Below are 18,509 nucleotides of genomic sequence, written 5' to 3' on the forward strand. Positions count from 1 at the left end.
TAAAACTGGAAGACAGGTCCCCTTTAACCACCTTCTAGCTGCAAGTTACACAGTAGCACTGGTAGAGGCCTAGAATTTGCCTGACTACTCTCACTATACTTATCGCCTTTCGGCTAAATTCCTGTGCCAATAAAGTGAGCATGCAACCTGCTCCAAGGCATCTACAAATGCCACTGGTCCAAATGTGTTTATTAGTGAATGCTTCAATTATGCTCATGTCCAAAAGAATATTAACCAGTGGTTTTGTTTTTATATGAATACAATATGGATTTAAAATGAAAGAGTCACTATAAAAGTTACATTAAAAAAGTTCAAGTTATTGCCTGATTTCAAACATTTCTGCCTACACTCTAAATATATCCATGTGTAAATCAGTAGAGCTTGATCCAAAAGGCTTTGCCATCGTAGTATTGGGGCAAGACATCAGAACAGTTACGTCAACAAAACCAGATCCTTACATCAGATTTCCAGGCATTCGTGAGTTACTTGTTCTCAGAATCATAGAATGATACAGCATATTCGGCTCATTGAAAGAGCTATCCAATTAGTCCCATTCCCCTGTCCTTTCCCCATAGCCCTGCAATTTTTTACCCTTCAAATATTTATCCAATTCCCTTTTGAAAATTATTATTGAATCTGCTTTCACCACCCTTTCAGACAGTGCATTCAAAATCATTACAACTCGCTGCGTAAAAAATTCTCCTCATCACGTCTCTGGTTCTTTTGCCAATTGCCTTAAATCTGTGTTCTCTGGTTACCAACCCTTCTGCCACTGGAAACAGTTTCTCCTTATTTACTCTGTCAAAACCGTTCATGAACACCAATATTAAATCTCCCCTTAACCTTCTCTGCTCTAAGGAAAACAACCCTAGCTTCTCTAGTTTCTCCACATAACTGAAGTCCCACATCCTAATACCATTCTAGTAAATCTCCTCTGTGCCCTCTCTAAGGCCTTGACAACTTTCCTAAAGTGTGGCACCCAAAATTGGACACAATACTCCAGCTGGAGTCTAACTGGTGATTAATAAAGGTTTAACATAACTTCCTTGCTTTTGTACTCTATGCCTCTGTTTATAAAACTAAGGATCCCATATGCTTTTTTAACAGCCTTCTCAATTTGTTTTGCCACCTTCAAAGGTTCATGTAGGTACACACCCAGGTGTCTCTGTTCCTGCACTCCCTGAATGATTATCCTTATTTCTCAATATAATATTGATAGAGATTCCTGTATTGCATCAAAAAAGCTCCACACCATTGAAACAGCCAGTTTGCATTATAGCCTTGTAACCCTCACTTATCCTTTTTGGCTAATAGTGATAAAAACATTTTTGTTAAGATCAAACTTTATATTGAAATGGATTTTAATTAAACCCATTTACAAATAGAGTTGTGAGGTTCTATGGATTACATGGCTTGACTTACTGCAACTTTTGGGAATTTAAAAATAAGTTTGCACCTATCTGAACCTTCTAACAATAGTCCAATATTAAATTGCATGTTTAGTGCAACCTAGTACTTAGCCTTACAGCACTCTTGTTCTTCAGATTGAGTTTAGTTATGCTGTGCCCTGAATTTGTGTTTTCTTCCACTAGTCAAGGTACAAAGTATCGGAAAATTGAATCTGTTTGAATTACTTTAATGGCGATGTAATGCATTTGTTCTAAGAATTGCAATGTTAGAGGTGACTGCAACAAGGCCCTATTCTCCAGATATCACCCTCTCCTTCCTGCTCTTCAGTTGAGGAAGAATTAGGTTAACACTGTAGAGGAGAGTTTTTCCATCTTTATAAGCAGGACTGAAGCCAATTTAGGTTATGCACCAGTTTCACATGTGCCAAGAATTTGAATGCTCCTCCTCCCACAGCATTAACCCAACTCTCCCTTACTATGCCAGTGAAAGATCAGAGACAGGGGCATAGGAAAAGCCACTAAATCAGCACTACTGCAAATGGGATATCCGTGATCTTTTCTCTAAAATTTATCAATGGATGGAATTTACCTCCTGCAGTTACTTGAATCATTTAGCTTCAGAAACACTAATTTTCAGTTATACTCACCTTTCTTTTTGCCACACCGATAATTTTGAAATGGGCAGATTTAACAACAGTGCTTCAACTCTATCTGCCAAATGTTAACATTTCCTGGCTGTAACATCACATCTCTGGTAAAACACAAAAATTCCATATTTACAAGATTGCTGCAACACAGTTGCAATGGAGCAACTTAAAGGCCAGGATGCTCTGTGGGGTGTGATTTTCAAAATGCAAGCATATCTTGCATAGCATTAAGGAAACTTTATTTTTATTCAATTCTAAATGTAATCCTATAAAAATATATTTAATCACAAAAGAAAATGCTTTGAGTAAGACCCAGTTTTTTATTTAACTTATGAAAACCTTACTAGGTTTTTGGTAGGACATCTGAAAGGTAAAATTGTTTAACTACCACCAAAATCAAATTCAAGGTAGGGAGCGTTGTGTCCTATTGCAACTGTTGATTTCTTCCTTGAAATGTAACGCACTTGTGACAATATAAGGTCAAGCCGAAGCCTTGGTTTTAAATTCCGCATGGTCTGGGCATTTTTATTTGATGTGTTTGGTCAGCCTTACTAGGGTGAAACTTTCATATCATGTTACGTACAAACAATGAATTTTTGAATTTAACACTTATGAACAGTAGATGACCGAAATACTCAAAAATATAGATATAATGAGGATAAAATTCAACTTCTGCGGGAGCGCAAAACAGGAACTGGGGATCGGCTGCCCATTATAAACGACGCCCAATTTTCCTTTTCATTGAAGTCAAAGTTGAATTTTATCTTCACTATGTCTTTATATTATTTCAGATTATGTGGAAATTCAGATGGACAACGTTTATCTTTAAATCAGTGTTGTCCAATGTTAGCCACTAGCTACATGTGGCTAATTGGGCAGAGGTTGCTCATCAGGTGAGGCAAGTTAGAATCTTGTGCGTGCACGTGAGCAGGTAGTCGATATCAGTGGCAACTTGAGCCCCAGGTGAGCAGGATGGAGCCTCTGATGTAAATATAAATGTTCTTAAGAGTATATTTTTTTACAAAATACTGATTAACTGAACAGATCACATCAGTTACCCGTTCATAGTGGCAGCCTGATCCACTAACAACTGGTCCTGAACTTTTTCCAAAGTTAGCATCTGGTTGATGCTGATACTGCATCTCCACAGCCCAACTCTTTAAAAAAACAGAAGCAACTGCCAAGGACCAGGAGTTATCGCCACAAGGTGTGCCTCAAACTCAATGGAGTAAAGCTCCACTCTCCCAGTGCACAGAGACCAATTTCAGCTCCACGTTAAGGGTTAAATTTAATTTGAAGGTCAGGGGTGAACCTCTTCCTTCCACCGCGCAGCCTCAAGTATCTCCATAACAAATCTTGCTGTCTGGTATGAGCCCTGTGGATAGGCCGGTGATGAGGTTCACACCAAGCTTAATTTTTTGGGTTAAGGTTCAATTCGGTTTCAGGGTTAAGTTGTACTTATTTTAGGGGACTACCTTACTTGGTTGAAAGGTAATGTTTACTTGTGGAGGTGGACGTGTCCGAGATGGAATCACTAGAGCAAGGGATGGGGGTGGCAGATCTGTTACAGTTATGTTCATGGTGCTTTTGTCAGTCTTGCCACTGCTACTGTTTCCATCTTCTTTGGTTGAATCTAATTGTAATGTCCCCCCAGCCGAGATCAGCTAAATCAGCACAAAATGGGGATCAAACCTGGGACTTCTCTGGGGCAAAGAGGGTAGGTATGGCTCAGCTGCTTAACACATTGAGCTCTTCTAATGTTTCAGTTGGTTAATGTCCATTTTGTAATAGATATACAGTATATTCAAACGTCTTGTTAAAATAAACAAATTTTAAAGAACTCTGTTTTAACTCCTACCTGTAGACAATGCACGCACAATGCTACTTTCCTCATCAGTATTAAGCTCAATATGAATGAACACAGGTTGTTAGAGTATGGAAATGTAAAAACATTTATAGTAATAGGATCAATAGGGCCTTTATGATGTCTCTCATGGAGTTTAGGTTTGTATTTACATTTGAGCTGCCCAAATAAAATCTAGGGATACAAGAAAAGTCAGAATTCAGAAAAGATCATTCGGCCCATCATAAACTTTCCCATAATCATTGCATTTAATTGTATAACCCCAATATTTTTGCCTCTATCTCCTCGCATGGTAATTATTTCAAACATTATTCTGATTAAATAAGTTCTTCCCAATATCGATTTTCATTTTTTCACAATCGCCATTTATTTAAAATTCATCCAACTGGTAGTCCCCAATACTTAAGACGCCTGTGTTTAAATCAGGCAAAAAGCGCTAACCATTTTCCATTATAGTCAATTACGTGTTAAACGCTGTATATTTTGGGCAGAAACAGGTGTTTCCTCAATAGTTGACTGCTTCAATAAATAAGCTTCTTGAATAAATGCTACAAATCGATGAAGTGTTGACTGTGATTAATTAATAACGATACTCAATTTATCAAGTTATTTGATAGTGTTGAGTTTCTCACCTCTCAGATCTCTTTCCTTTCTCCTGGCACTGAATCCTCATCAACTGGTTCAATCTCGCCCAGAATAGCTGTGGCTTCCTTCCTTCTGAGGACACTCCTCACCTTCAGATGCCCATTTATCTCACTCCCTATGCCAATTCTTCCTCTCTGCCTGTGCTCCTCAAACTCGCAGCGGATGGGATCTCAGCTACCAGACAGGGTGAGGTAGTTGTCGGGCCTGTGTAGTGCTCCCGCTGTAAAGTACAGGTGTATGGACTTCAGGCGAGAACACTTGGATATCCCCACACTCAAATACTCACTCACTAGGCTCAGGCATCACTCGCTACTTGGTGGCCTTAGTGTTTCCCTTTAAACTGTCTCAACGCGTAAAGCAGGCAAATCGCGTTAGCACGAACTATAAGCGGTGGGGACTGTATTTTATAAAATAGTAACTGAAGTGGAATCAATACTGTTCAAGAACTCTAACATTTTCCATTTCCCTAAAATATACTATGGATTTTCTAATTAAATATTTAATAACATTTCAGAAAGTAATGACAGTAACTTAGTCTATTCTTGAGAAGAAAAAAGTTGGTTAATTTAATGGGAGATTCCTATTTTTAAAAAATGCGTCTGAAGACGTTTCGGAACTTTTGTTTTGATTTGTATATCAGCAAGATGTAACTTTGGAGCAATCTTATCCTTTGCTCCTTCAGCATTATTATATTCAAGAGGAGTCATATTTAATAGAGAAGTGGTTTGGATACAGCTATTTGACCAGGCAAACTAACAGAATGAATTCTGTTCCACTGAATTTATCAAATACCAGGTAGGACACAAACTATATGTGGAATAAAGTATTGTTCTATGACTTCTTTACCATTTTGAAGCAGTAACTTGCAAGGCAACCTGCTGGATAGTTTATCTTGTAGGAATAGGACTCATGTCTTTCTTAACTGAACAACAGATGGAAATGAGTGATGCATAGAGGTTTACTCTCTTAAAACTGGAAATACTACACAGGTTGAGTGTTAAATAAATAATACTGGTCTGGAGTAGGCATCCTATACACTGTCAGGGATGTTATATTGTGCAGACCTAAACATAGAAATAATGCATAACAAACATAGGGGAACGGAGCTGTGGTACTTGTGCCATATATGCGGAAACAGGAAAGTTTGAATTATAATCTTTGGTTTTAATGTTTTGCTATGTGTACAGATTAACATTTTATTGCCCAAATATGTGATTTGCATTTCAGAAATTAATTGAAGCGCAATAAGTGGCTTTTTATAAGCAAGTTCAATTTTTAAAATCACTATTTGCTCTAAGCAACATGCCATCTCCAGTCAAGTCAACAGGCAAGTAACAAGCTTCCAGGCTTACAACCAGATCACTACCGAGTCAGGAACCAGGATATGCTCCCAGACACAATTTGCGTTTCTCTTCAGTGCATCTTCTCTCCTATTGAAGCACTCAGCCTTCTTTCAGTTTGTCCCAGGCACATGGCTAAGATTATAAACTTTGTTTAAAGGGTTGTAGTAATAATAAAATAAAAACATAATTCTGGTCATAAAACACAATTCACTGCATTCAAATACACCAGAGCTTTTATTTAGGCAGAATACGGTTACATAATAATGCAAGTCTTATTTCTTATAACACCTTTCACTACCTCAGGATATCTGAAAGCACTTTACAGCCAATGAAGTACTAAATCCAAGCCTATGTTCTTCTGCAGCCAGAATGTAATGTTTTAATATCAAAATCTCAGTTATGGGCTCTGTTGATGGCTCAGTCAGTTTATAAAATATGTAGCTGAGCCATAAAAAACTCGGAAAATTCCAGGTTCAATCAGTGGTCTGTGCTGAATTAGGCGGGGCAGCAGTAGGCAGTATGGCCAAAAATTAGCTTGCAACAACTTTAATTTATATAGCACTTCTCACACCTGGACAACATGCAAGAGCACTTTTCCCTTTCCTCCTTCATTGTAGAGGAAGTGAGATCAAAGACATGGTTGAAAAGAAGAGTCTTGAAAGCATGCAGCAAGGTGGCCAGGTGGAGGGAATTGGGTACAGAATTGTAGATTGCAGAAGAATAGCAGCTAAACAAGTGGCCACCCATTATAGTGGAGGGAGCGAGAAGACATCCAGTGTTAGAAAAGCAGAGGTTGTATATGGGGCCATAAGATAGGAGGAGATCACTGAAGTAGGGTGAAATGAGGCCCTGGTGAGATTTGAAAAAAAAGGATGAGAACTTTGAAAATTGACATATTGGGGAATGGCAAGGTGAATGGTGAGGTAAATGGTAGGAATGCAGCACGTAGTGCAAGTAAGGAAACATTTGCAGGACTGTGTATAATAAGTTTGTGGAAGCAATTGGAGGGAATTGAAGTAAAGATTTGAAATGATGAAGTCAATGGATTTGGGTATCAGCAAAAAGGGAAAGAGGACAAAGGTATGCAATACTACAGAGGAGGAAAAAAATGGATTTGGTGACAGAGCAACTGTGGGGGAAGGAAGCTGAACTCGGGTTTAACCAGAATGCCATGGTTACAGTTCCTGATCCCACTTGAGACCATAGTTGTGAAGGTTGATGGAATGAAGGCTAGAGGCACCAAAGTGTTGACAGGTGCCAAAGATGTTAGCCTTAATCTTGCCAATATTCAGCTGGAGGAAGTTTTGGCTCATCCAGGTCTTGATATCGGACAACAACCTCTGGGCCAATGAAGGAGACTGCAAGGTAGACATGGGTATCATGGCATACATTGTGGTTCAGGAAAATATTACCAAGGGGTAGCATGTAGATGCGAAAAGGAGGGGACCGAGGATAGACCCTGGGATACTGGAGGTAACCATGTGAGAAGCCATTTAATGCCTGCAGTGAGTCAGGCATGAGCAATAGAAGAGAGCAGTGCCCAGAAACAGCTGAGAGATGTCGGAGGAAGATGGAGTGCTCAACTGTCGAAGGCAAGAGATAAAGAGGAGAAAGAGAAAAAGACAGTTAGTCACACAGGATATCATTTGTGCCTTTGACCAATGTGGTCTTGGTATTGTTGGTGCAGTGGAAGTGAGGCTGGAAGAACTCGAATATGTAGTGGTGAGAGCATAATTGCAAAGTGTCAATGCGCTCCAGGACCTTGGAGGGGGAGGGGAAGTTTGAAACTGGATGGTTGTTGGCAAACTTGGAGTTTAGGGTGTGTTCCTTAAGAGGGGAAACAGCAGTGTCAAAGTAGTGGGGACTGTGTTGGACAAGCCGAGCAGGTTAATACTGTCTGCAAGTCCAGGGGAAGGAGGTGAGGTTGGGTGGTCAGAACCTAGAAAGGGAGGAGGATCAATAGAGCAGGCAGTGGACCTCAAGAACAAAATGAGTAAGCTGAGGAGAAAATTGCAGAGAATAGGAAGGGCAAGGATATGGTTAGGTAGAGGACAACTGAGGGAGTTGGGAGGATGGGAATGGTCAGGGCAGTCAGAAGAGGCAGTGGGTGTAATTTGGATGGCTTTGATTCTGGACACAAAAATGTCCATGAGCTCCTCAAGTTTTGAGTTTGAGGTACTTCTGGGGGTGGGGGGAGAATTTGGATAAGGTGGGAGAGGTCTGAAGAAGCAGTTAGTAGTGTGGAAAAGCAGTTTGGACGTTTCTTCTCTTTAGGATGATTTTTGGATAGTGAACAGTTTTGACCTGGGAGCGGAAACTGCCAAAACTTGACGTGGTCCAGCCAGAGCTGCCACTGGGACAGCCAGGCAAAAGGAAAGCCAAGTGCATTCAAGCTTATGGCCTGCTGATTTGAGGCTGCAGAGATGATGGTCGTACCAGAAGAGGTGCAGCTGGAAAACCGTATAGAACGGAGGGGGACGACTATCAAAAGGTGAGATAATTATTAAGAAAAATCAAGAGGAATTAGTATTATTGCAGGGAGTAAACCAGGGACAGAAAATGATAGGGCAAGAGTGGAGATAAGTTACTGGTCAGAGAGGCTGATTAGTGAGAGACCACGAGGGTATCAAGACCATGTGTGACAGCAAAATTGAGGGGGTGGCCACGAGTGTGAGTGTGAGAGTTTTGAGATTAAGATATGTGAGCATGGTATGGAATTCAGCCAGTTCAAGTGAAGACTAAAATCAAGTGCAAGAAGCTGCATGGTGTAAAGACAGATGGTAGAAAGGACAAAAAAGATTTCAGTGACACTCAGGGCAGGAAGAGGGTGAAACAAGATGAGAATCTTTAGGATCAAGTGTCAGCTGTGGCTCAGTTGGTAGCACTCCCACCTCTAAATCAGAAGGTTGTGGGTTCACCTCCCACTTCAAAGACTTGAGCACAAAATCCAGGAAGACACTTCAGTGCAGTACTGAGGGAGTGCTTCACTGTTGGAGGTGGTGTCATTCAGGTGAGACGTTAAACTGAGTCTGCCCTCAGGTGGATGTCAAAGATCCCATGGCACTATTTCAAAGAGAAGCAGGGGCGTTCTCCCCGGTGTTCTGGCCAATATTTATCCCTTAACCAACACCTAAAAAAAAAATCATCTGGTCATTAACTCATTGCTGTTTGTGGGACCTTGCTGTGCACCAATTGGCTGCCACGTACTTCAAAAGTACTTAATTGGCTGTAAAGCACTTTGGGACGTCCTGAGGTCTTGAAAGGCACTATAAAAATGCAAGTTATTTTCTTTAAAAAAGGAGAGATGGAAGGAGCAGCATACATCTTCCAACAAAATGGAGCTGGGACAAAAGCCATGGCGGGATTTCCGCATGTGCTAACTTGCTGCGACCTCAGTGAGGGGGCAGGAATCAGCAGTGAGCCAAGTTTCAAAAAAATTTCTTTAGGATGAGGTCATGGAGGCAGAAGGGTCCCATTCACAAACATTTTGCAAGATGATGTGGAGGGGGAAGGATCAGGGGAAAACAAGTGGAAATTCAATGTGTATAGCGGTGAGAAGAATTGAGATGGCAGATGCTAAACTGGGATGGGGGGGGGGGGGGGGGGGGAACACCAGGTGAGTGGAATGAGGCAGTTAGGATGGCTGCTGGGATGGAGCTGGCAGATGTTCTCTTTCTTCCTCAAGTTGGATATGAGCCAGTCTAGGAGGAATAAGATCCCGAGAGGGATAAGTAGTATAAGGGTGGAGCAGTTTGTTGGTAAGAGCTGGGCTTACATAAGAAGCAAAGAATCTAATTGGGGTGAAAAGCAAGGAGTGAGAAGAGGGCAGGGCCCGAAGGGGAATAAAGGTTCTGGGTTCCGACATGGCAACCATTGTGCGCAATGGAACAGGAGTCCAACTTTTCCCAAAGTCAGCCATCTGTATCCTGTCCTGCGGTACGTCTCACTTGCTCATCACCTCCATCTTTCCTGACCTACGCTGTTTCTCGGTCATGAAATCAGTACAGTGGAAAGAGTTAGCCAACTACAGGATTTTTTTGATAGCTTTAAAGAGAGCAAATTAATTTTTCATTTGTGCTGTTGTACTTCAAGGGAAAAATTCACAGGCATCACACACGCAGAAAAGCCACACACACAGCCTTGGGGTTAGCAGCAGCATTCCTGCCTCAGACAGAAAGCTAAGGGTTCAAGTCCCACTTCAGACAGCCCCAAGCAAGTAGAGACTAGAATATTGTCTCCAAATACTGGTTTGACATTCAGTGTGTTAGTTCCATCTGGACAGAGTAACCACTGGCTTCTGTGGTCGTATTCCTGCCTCTGAATCATAAGGGTTGGGTTTAGACCCCACTCCTGACAGCCAGGGCAAGCAGAGACTGGAGCACCGGCTCTGAATACTGGATTGATAGTCAGCGGGGGGGTAATTATGTTTGATGGGTGTGGGTGTTCGCCACCCATTGTAAAAGATAGGTGCGGCTCTTTAGCCTTTGTTGCATCCCACTTAGAAGGTGCTCTGAAGACAAAAACTGAGAAAGGCAACAGGAAACCATCTCAGCTACTCTTCTAGTAAGTGGCTCAAGAATTTTGTGCGAGACTTGAGTTAGGACCTGCCCTACAGTAGAATACAACAGACGAACATGCATACAAAAACTCAAAGCATTCCCTCTGTGTTTAGTATCTTCCGCATGAATCATCCCCAGAATGCTCGGTGACTGGAAGTAACATTCAGAATGTGCCAGATTCTCAAATCAGAAGTATAGTTTTTTTTTTAAAACAGCCAATTGAAGGCTGGACAAAGGTCATAAACTAATAAGTCCCACCCTCAAATCTTGAGTCTACTTGACAGGTCCTTCCTGCAGTGAAACTGTTTTTCTTTGCAATGTTCCATGCCATTACTTTACATATCAGCCTCTCTACTCAAATGTGCTTTTTGTGACTTATGGAACACTGACCAGATTTGAATATAACCACCAAGTAGATGCACTTCCTGTTTCTCCTCCACAGTCAGTCAATCTTTAAACACAGGTTGATAGATATTTGATTAGAATCTTTTGTTTTACACTGAAATTCCAGCCATATCAATACCAAAAGACAGGTAAAAGTCAGAGCTTAGCCTCAGGATCTAAAATTTATTCAACATCAGAATTTCTCAAGAGGAGAAGTGGTTGCAAAAAGTCTTTCGTCCAATGAAAAGGGACAGCTTTGTACTTGCGAGCTCAATCCCACAGATTGTTAAAATGCTCATAACCCGATCAAAAAAAAATCAGTTATTTTTCAGATTTACCCAAGTTAAACTACACAGAATGGTAAACTGAATGTTTTTTTATTGTGAAAAAAGTATACAATTATCCTTGATTAGTTGAATACATTATGTAGCTTTACAGCTACTCCTGTGTACATATCAAATACGTCCCCCTTACACATTTTACACACAATTCACTTTTAGCTTCACAGCCATGTGTACAAATCAAATACTTCCCCCTTACACATTAAATTCATGCGTATGTTAAAAGGCATATCCTCCAAAATCTCTGTTTCTGCTTCTATTACTAACACCATAATCTCCCCTGTAGGGTCCAGCAGCATATTTTACCATACCGCCTCCTCCCCTCATGGGGCCATAGTTGGACTGCTCAGGGGAATAGCTCCCAAAGTTATCATAGGTATCTTCGAAATTTTCACTATTGTATCCTCTTTCTCCACTACCATAGCTCGAAAAGCTATAATCCCTAATTCGATCAACATAACTTCCGCCTGAAAAGGAACGGTCACGTCGAGGATACCCCCCATCACCATAACCACCATAGACGTCTCCTCGGTTTCCTCGATCATTGTAGTAGCCGCCTCCGCCGCCTTGTGCACCATACCCAGCTGAATTTCCAAAACTGCCATCACTTCGACCGTTTCTTTGGGTAAAGTTGCCAGCTCGACCGCGAGGTCTACTTCCGCTCTGCATTTCTTCCTTCGACAAACCTTTCTTGACTTCACACCGGTAGCCATTAATCATGTGGTACTTCTGTATAACAGCTTTATCAACAGAATCATGGTCATCGAAGTACACAAAGGCAAAGCCTCTTTTCTTGCCAGTCTCCCGGTCACAGATCACATCTACTTTTTCAATCATACCATAGTCTGAGAAGTAGGTTTGTAAATCACTTTCATCGAGATTATCTTTTATACCACCAACGAAGATCTTCTTTACCTTCATGTTGAAGCCAGGTTTGTTGGAATCTTCCCTTGGCACAGCTCGCTTCAGATCCACCGTGCGGCCATCTAAGACATGAGGCCTAGCAGCCATTGCAGCATCAGCCTCGCTTGGCGAAGAATATGTAACAAATCCAAAGCCTCTGGGGCGTCTGGTGATTGTATCTTGTACTACAACACAGTCAGTTAGCTTCCCCCATTGCTCAAAATGGTTTCTGAGGTTCCCTTCCACCGTTTCAAAGCTGAGCCCGCCAACAAATAGCTTACAAAGCTGTTCCCTCGCCATGTTGCACAACTGCTTTCACTACACACTGCAGGAGACTGACTGCCTGCCTAATGAGCACTATATAAAGCAGCGGCGGGGGGGTGTGGCTTCGCCTTAGCCGTGTCGTCCTGATTGGCCAGTTTCTGGCTGCTAGGTAACCTCAGCCCCATTCTGTGCTGCAGTTCACAAGCCTGTCTGTTCCATTGTCCTCAGCAAAATATTAACAGCAGATAGATGCTTTGGAGTGGTTACCTCAAACGTGCAACATTTACTAGTACTTACTTGAAATACAGTACAGTGCTATAACAGCAAAGAGCAAATGTTACAGTTAACTATGCCTATTACAAAGTACAATTTTTTAAAGCAAGTTTCTTTCTGCAATTTTTTTTGTAAATTATTACTGCCTGATTAGTTTATTGTCCACCTTTCCTGAATCAGTGCAGGAGACATTTTTACAAAAAAAAAGCAAAGCTACATTATACACTGCCATGTGTTTTTATGACTGCCTTTCTCTGATCTGTTTTATTTGGAGAGTAATTTAATGGTGAATAATAACGTAAATCCTGAATCAAGAACAGCTCAGAAATCTGCATGTGTGCCGTTATTGGTGTGGATGAGAAAGGAACTTTGAATCATTGCAAAAATACAGTTTTCACAAGTATTAGAGATATTCATAATTACATGTAGTGGTAACAGTACATTATTTTCCCACAAGATTTGCATTTATAAAAATCTAGCAGCATCAGCCAGTTTTGTGTATTTCCCAAAAACTTGATTTCCTGAAATATTTCCCAATCTTTAATTCCCCTCTTGCCACAACAAATCATGTTTCCTGTATTTCCTATAGTTTCTTTTTAATATTCTCCCAAAATTCCTATCTGTACCATTTGAGTATACCATTGTATGTGCAGCATTTAACAGCTCTACAGTAATAAATACATCATCCTTATCTTCTCAAATATTCAATCTCACTTAGCAAAACCTTTTGGCCTCCATGTTTTACTGTAAAAAATCATGCCATCATTGGGTCATTGTCTTTGGCTCCATTTGGCTGTGTCTTGGAAGGAATCTATTAGTATCTAAATAGAAGCAATATGTGTGTTTTCGCACTTGCAGGGCAAAATATTAAATAAGGCATTCATGCTTTCAAAATATATAAAGCAAGCCTAAAGTCAAGGGCAGCTCAGAAATCCACATGTGCCATTACTAGCTTGGTTGAGAACAGGAACTTCTGCATCCCTGTAGAAACAAAATCTCATTTCCCTAGCAATAGCAAATCTAACTTATTATTCCCATTGGAACAAATTACCAAGTTGTTAAAGTTACAAACTGAAAATGTGTGGTTAATAATCAGATTCAGGATAGGTCACTTAACTGAAGGATATTAAGCATCCAAAATATCTGAAGATCAGAACAAAAACTACAATTTTTAAACAAGCTTCGTCGGGCTAAAAACATTAAGCATTAGGTATCTATAAGTTATGTTTTTCTCCCCACTTTCCCCTGTCTGGTGAATCCCCTTCTACAAACTTCATTATGCCTTTTAAACACACTAGGATAAACCAGATAAGATCACATCACTTAATATAACAATTCACTGTATACAGCAACATTTCTAAACTTCTATTTAATCGCAACACAATTTAACAAGAAAAAGGGGGAAAAAAACAGATTAATTCATAATAATTGGGATTAACTTTTCACTATTTCTAGATGAATTAATGTAGTTTGCTTTTCATTACATTCTGCAACCACATACACTTCCCCAGGTCAATTTGCAGAATGAATATGCTGCTTAATTAAAAATGGCTCCATTGTCTTTATAGGTTTGTATGTTTCACTAATTTAAAAAAATCACATTTTAAATTACTGAAAAATTTATACTTTTATCAGGGAGAGATGGGGAAGAAGTTAGCTTATCATTCTAATATCAGGAAGCATTACTTTTATCTTAACCCGTGGAAATCAGAATGAGATTAGTAATTCTTAAGGGGAAAGGAAAGAAACCAAGAAACTGAACTCTAGTACTGGGAGTAGACGACGGAATATTGAAAAATCCAAAATACAAACAAATAGACTGGTGTATATTTCCACTGTCCAACATCTGAAAAAGACTGGAAAGAGGCCCTTCAATTTATATTTTTTTTAAATTTGAAAATTCAGCATTCAACCTAACAAAAAAACTTTAAAATTATGTTAAACGGTAAATGATCACCCTTAGTAGCGGCCATGGTCAAAAAACACAGATCGTTCTTCCTGTAAAATCTCTCTGCTTATGACTGTCATTTTGGCTGGTTGGAAACTGGAACGTGGCCTGGGTTGCATCTGCACCATGAGTCAGATGCTGTCAGGGTGGATCCAGAATCATAGCACCAAGCAGAATCTGCTGAAACACATGGGAGAGACATCAGGAGGAAGCATTATGAGAGCAGGGACCAAAACTGCAGCGAGAAAAAAAGGGTCCAAGGTCTGTGCAGGGCAGAGCTGGATGGAAGCAGGACCTGATGCCTGGGAGCAGTGGAGGGGAAAAAAAAAAGAGTAGAGCCTAAGGAATGGTTTAGGGGTGAGGGCTGCAGCAGGGAACCAAACACTGGCATCTCATTGGCAATGATAATTATGTGACTGGTTTATGACTATTAATAGAATCAATGAGAGATCTCCAAATGTGAGGGAGATGTGTGTCAAATTCTGAGATTTATATACAAACAATAATGGGGTTCAGGGGATGGTAGTCAGAGGATCAATATGAGGATGCTGTGAAGTCAAAATCAGTTCTGGTTAGATAGATAGATGGATGGATGGATGGATGGAGAGAATTGATTTTCTGTCTCCTTCTGCCACACAATTACTCACAATGAAGATACAAGCTGGTAGCCTGCCCCCTCCCCACCCCACCCCCATCCTCTAGAACCAGCTTCTAGCAGCTGCTCTGCATGGCCCAGAAAGAACTAGTCATGGAAAGAACCCTTCTCATGGAAACACCTGGCCTCAGGTTCAAGGCTCTCAATGCTGATCTGGGGCTTCCTAAACATCCTGGTCAGCTCCTGTTCCATATAATTTAAACTAATGTTTTCGTAAATAATTTGATCAGCCAAATCATTCATGCTGGTTCTAATTAGATCTCCAATAATCATCTGGTGGCAAGAGTTAACATACCTTCATTCATTTATTCAACACTTCCTCTTCCCACTGCTACCAAAAAAGACAAAATGAAAAATTAACACTCATTTCACAGCCTCCGAGGACATGTAAAATTGAGAAACCACGAATAACACTGGGGAAGACAGAAAAATGACAGAAGCATAATTAAGTTTCACATGTAACATCTCCCTATTAATAAATGCACACAGGAGGAAGATTTAAAGAGATCAACAGTTACTGTGGGTCCAGAGTTTGGTTCCAACAGTTAACAATGTTTTGAATCCTTCATCTTCCTTTTGGGGAAAGAATGCTATAGAAGAATCTACAACACAGGATCAGGCCATTCATTCCAACTGGTCCCTGCTGGTGTTTATACTCCACCCAAGCCTCCTCCCACCCTATTTCCATATTCCTCCATGGTGTCAGCCTTGGCTCAATCGGTAGCTCTCTCGCTTCAGCGTCAGAAGGTCGTGGGTTCAAGTCCACTCCAAAGACTTGAGCACAAAATCTAAGCTAACACTCCAGTGAAGTACTGAGGGACTGCTGCACTGTTGGAGGTGCTGTCATTCGGATGAGATGTTAAACCGAGGACCCGTCTGCCTACTCAGGTAGACGTAAAAGATCCCATGGCACTATTTCGAAAAAGAGCAGTGGAATTCTCCTTGGTGTCCTGGCAAACATTTATCCCACAACCAACATCACTAAAAGCAGATGAACTGGCCATTCATCTCTTTTCTGTTTGTGGGAATCTTGCTGTGCGCAATTTGGCTGTTGCGTTTCCTACATTACAACAGTAACTACACTTCAGAAGTACTTCATTAGCTGTAAAGCGCTTTGGGACACCCTGAGGTCATGAAAGGCACAATAAAAGGCAAGTCTTTCATTCCCTTCTCCCTCATGTATGCATCAAGCCTCCCCTTAAATGCATCAACGCTATCTGCTTCAACAACTAAGTGCCAGCGAGTTGCACACGCACCACTCAAGTAATTCCTTCTAAATTCTTTATTTGGTCTGTTAGTGACTCATGTTCATGCCCCCTTGTTCTGGATTCACCAGCAAGTAGAAACAGTTTTTCTACATCCACCCTATCTAACCCCATCATAATTTTAAAGGTCTCTATCAGTTCTCCTCTCAGTCTGCCAGAGAAAAGCACCCCAATCTTTCCTGATAATACAGAAAAGATTTACAAGGATGTTACCAGCATTGAGAGCATGCAACTTTCTCCAGTGCTTCAATATCCTTTTTGTAGCATGGAGACCAGAACTTCACATGTAATCCAGTGTAGTCTAACCAAGGTTCTATATAAATTTAACTCCCTGCTTTTGTATTGTATTCCTCTAGAAATGAATCCCAGCACTTTGTGGCTGTATCAACTTGTGTTAATATATTTAATGATTTATGTATCTGTACTCCCAGATCATTGGTCCTCTACACCATTTAGTTTCTTTCAAGGAATAATTGGCCTCCTTATTCCTCCTATAAAAATGAAATACCTCACACTATATATTGAATTTCATTTGATTTGCCATTTATCCACCCACTCTGCAAGGCTATTTATGCATTCCTGTATTTTGGTGTAATCCTCCACATCATCTATATTCCCCAATTTGGAATCATCTTCAAATTTCAACATGGTAGCTCCAATTTATGAGTCAGCATTATTTATTTATATGGGGAACAAGTGATCCTAGCACAGACCCTGTGGGACACCAATTCCCACACACTGCCAGTCTGAGAAACATCCCTTATTTCCTACACTCTTCTGTTTTGTAGCCATCTTGCAATCCAAACTACCACCTGGTCCCTGACTCCACATGCACTGACCTTTGTCATGAGTCTCTTATATGGCACCTTATCAAAGGCTTTCTGAGATCAACATATACCACATCCACTGTGTTGCCCTCATCTACTCTTATTTCTTCAAAGAATTCAATAAGGTTGGTTAAACATGGCCTTCCTTTTAGAAATGTATGCTGACCAGTTTTTACTGTAGTCTCTACATTTAGATGTACTGTTATCTTATCCTTTTGCAAAGATTCTAGTATCGTTCCTACCACTGATGTTAAGCACTATAGCACCCTGGATTGGTTCTAGCTCCCTTTTTGAAGATAGGAATTACATTTCCTGTTAACCAGTCCGCTGGCACTATCTTTTCAACTGAAATTTTTATATTGATTCTACATCTGCTATCTCCTCCCCAGTTTCTTTAAATATGCAATCCATCTGAATCCAGGGCCTTGTCCACCTTAAAATGGCTAGTTTGTCTTGTATCTCATTTCTTTCTCTTAACTGTTGTAATATCCCTCAACTTCTAGTATTGTCATTTCCTCAGTTATCCTCAAGTGAAAACTGAAGCAAAGTATCTATTCAGTATCACTGCCATTTCAGTAGAATTGCCTGTGCGTTTATCTTGCTCATCCATTCCCTATCTTAATTCTCTTTTTGTTACTTGTGCCTATAGAACACTTTCTTTTTATATTGTTATATTTTTATTTCATATTTCCTCTTGGCCTTCCCAATTGTCTTTTTAACCTCTCTCCAAGCCTGCAATATTTAACTGTCAATCCTGTCCTATCTACAGCCATGTTTCAGTTATCCCTACATCTATTTCCTCACCTTAAATTATTGCCTCTAGTGCCCCAGTTTTGTTGCTAAGGCTCTGTACATTGCTGTGGAGGCAATTTAATATGCTCTTATTTTTCATTACTGCTGCTTTAATTTTATCAGGTATTTCATTATTACTTCCTATAACTGTTTGTTCCTTGAGCATTTAGGTTATCTTAATCTATTTTTGTATTCAATCTTTTCTCATCCATTCTTTTTCTTGTTACTTTTGGGCCAGAATTTGCTGTCAAAATAATAAATAACGGCGAGCGCCATTAGCCTTATGTGTAAACGGTACAGCAACTTCAGGCAAGGAGCAGATACACAGTTAAATGCGAATATCCAACGGTTGTTCGAGTTGCACCACTCCGCTGTTTTCTTTGCAAAAAT

The 18,509-nt window shown here is 40.4% G+C and overlaps 1 protein-coding gene across 1 annotated transcript; it reads right to left on the reverse strand.

Annotated features, from left to right (window-relative positions):
• Positions 1–11,212: 11,212 nt before the first annotated feature.
• On the reverse strand, positions 11,213–12,443 carry LOC137332429 (heterogeneous nuclear ribonucleoprotein A3-like). The gene has a single exon (XM_067996255.1). The coding sequence runs from the start codon at positions 12,393–12,395 to the stop codon at positions 11,412–11,414; it is 984 nt and encodes a 327-aa protein (XP_067852356.1). The 5' UTR covers positions 12,396–12,443; the 3' UTR covers positions 11,213–11,411.
• Between the last annotated feature and the right edge of the window lie 6,066 nt (positions 12,444–18,509).

This window comes from Heptranchias perlo, chromosome 14 (genome assembly GCF_035084215.1).
Source record: "Heptranchias perlo isolate sHepPer1 chromosome 14, sHepPer1.hap1, whole genome shotgun sequence".
In the NCBI taxonomy this organism is placed as follows: Eukaryota; Metazoa; Chordata; class Chondrichthyes; order Hexanchiformes; family Hexanchidae; genus Heptranchias; species Heptranchias perlo.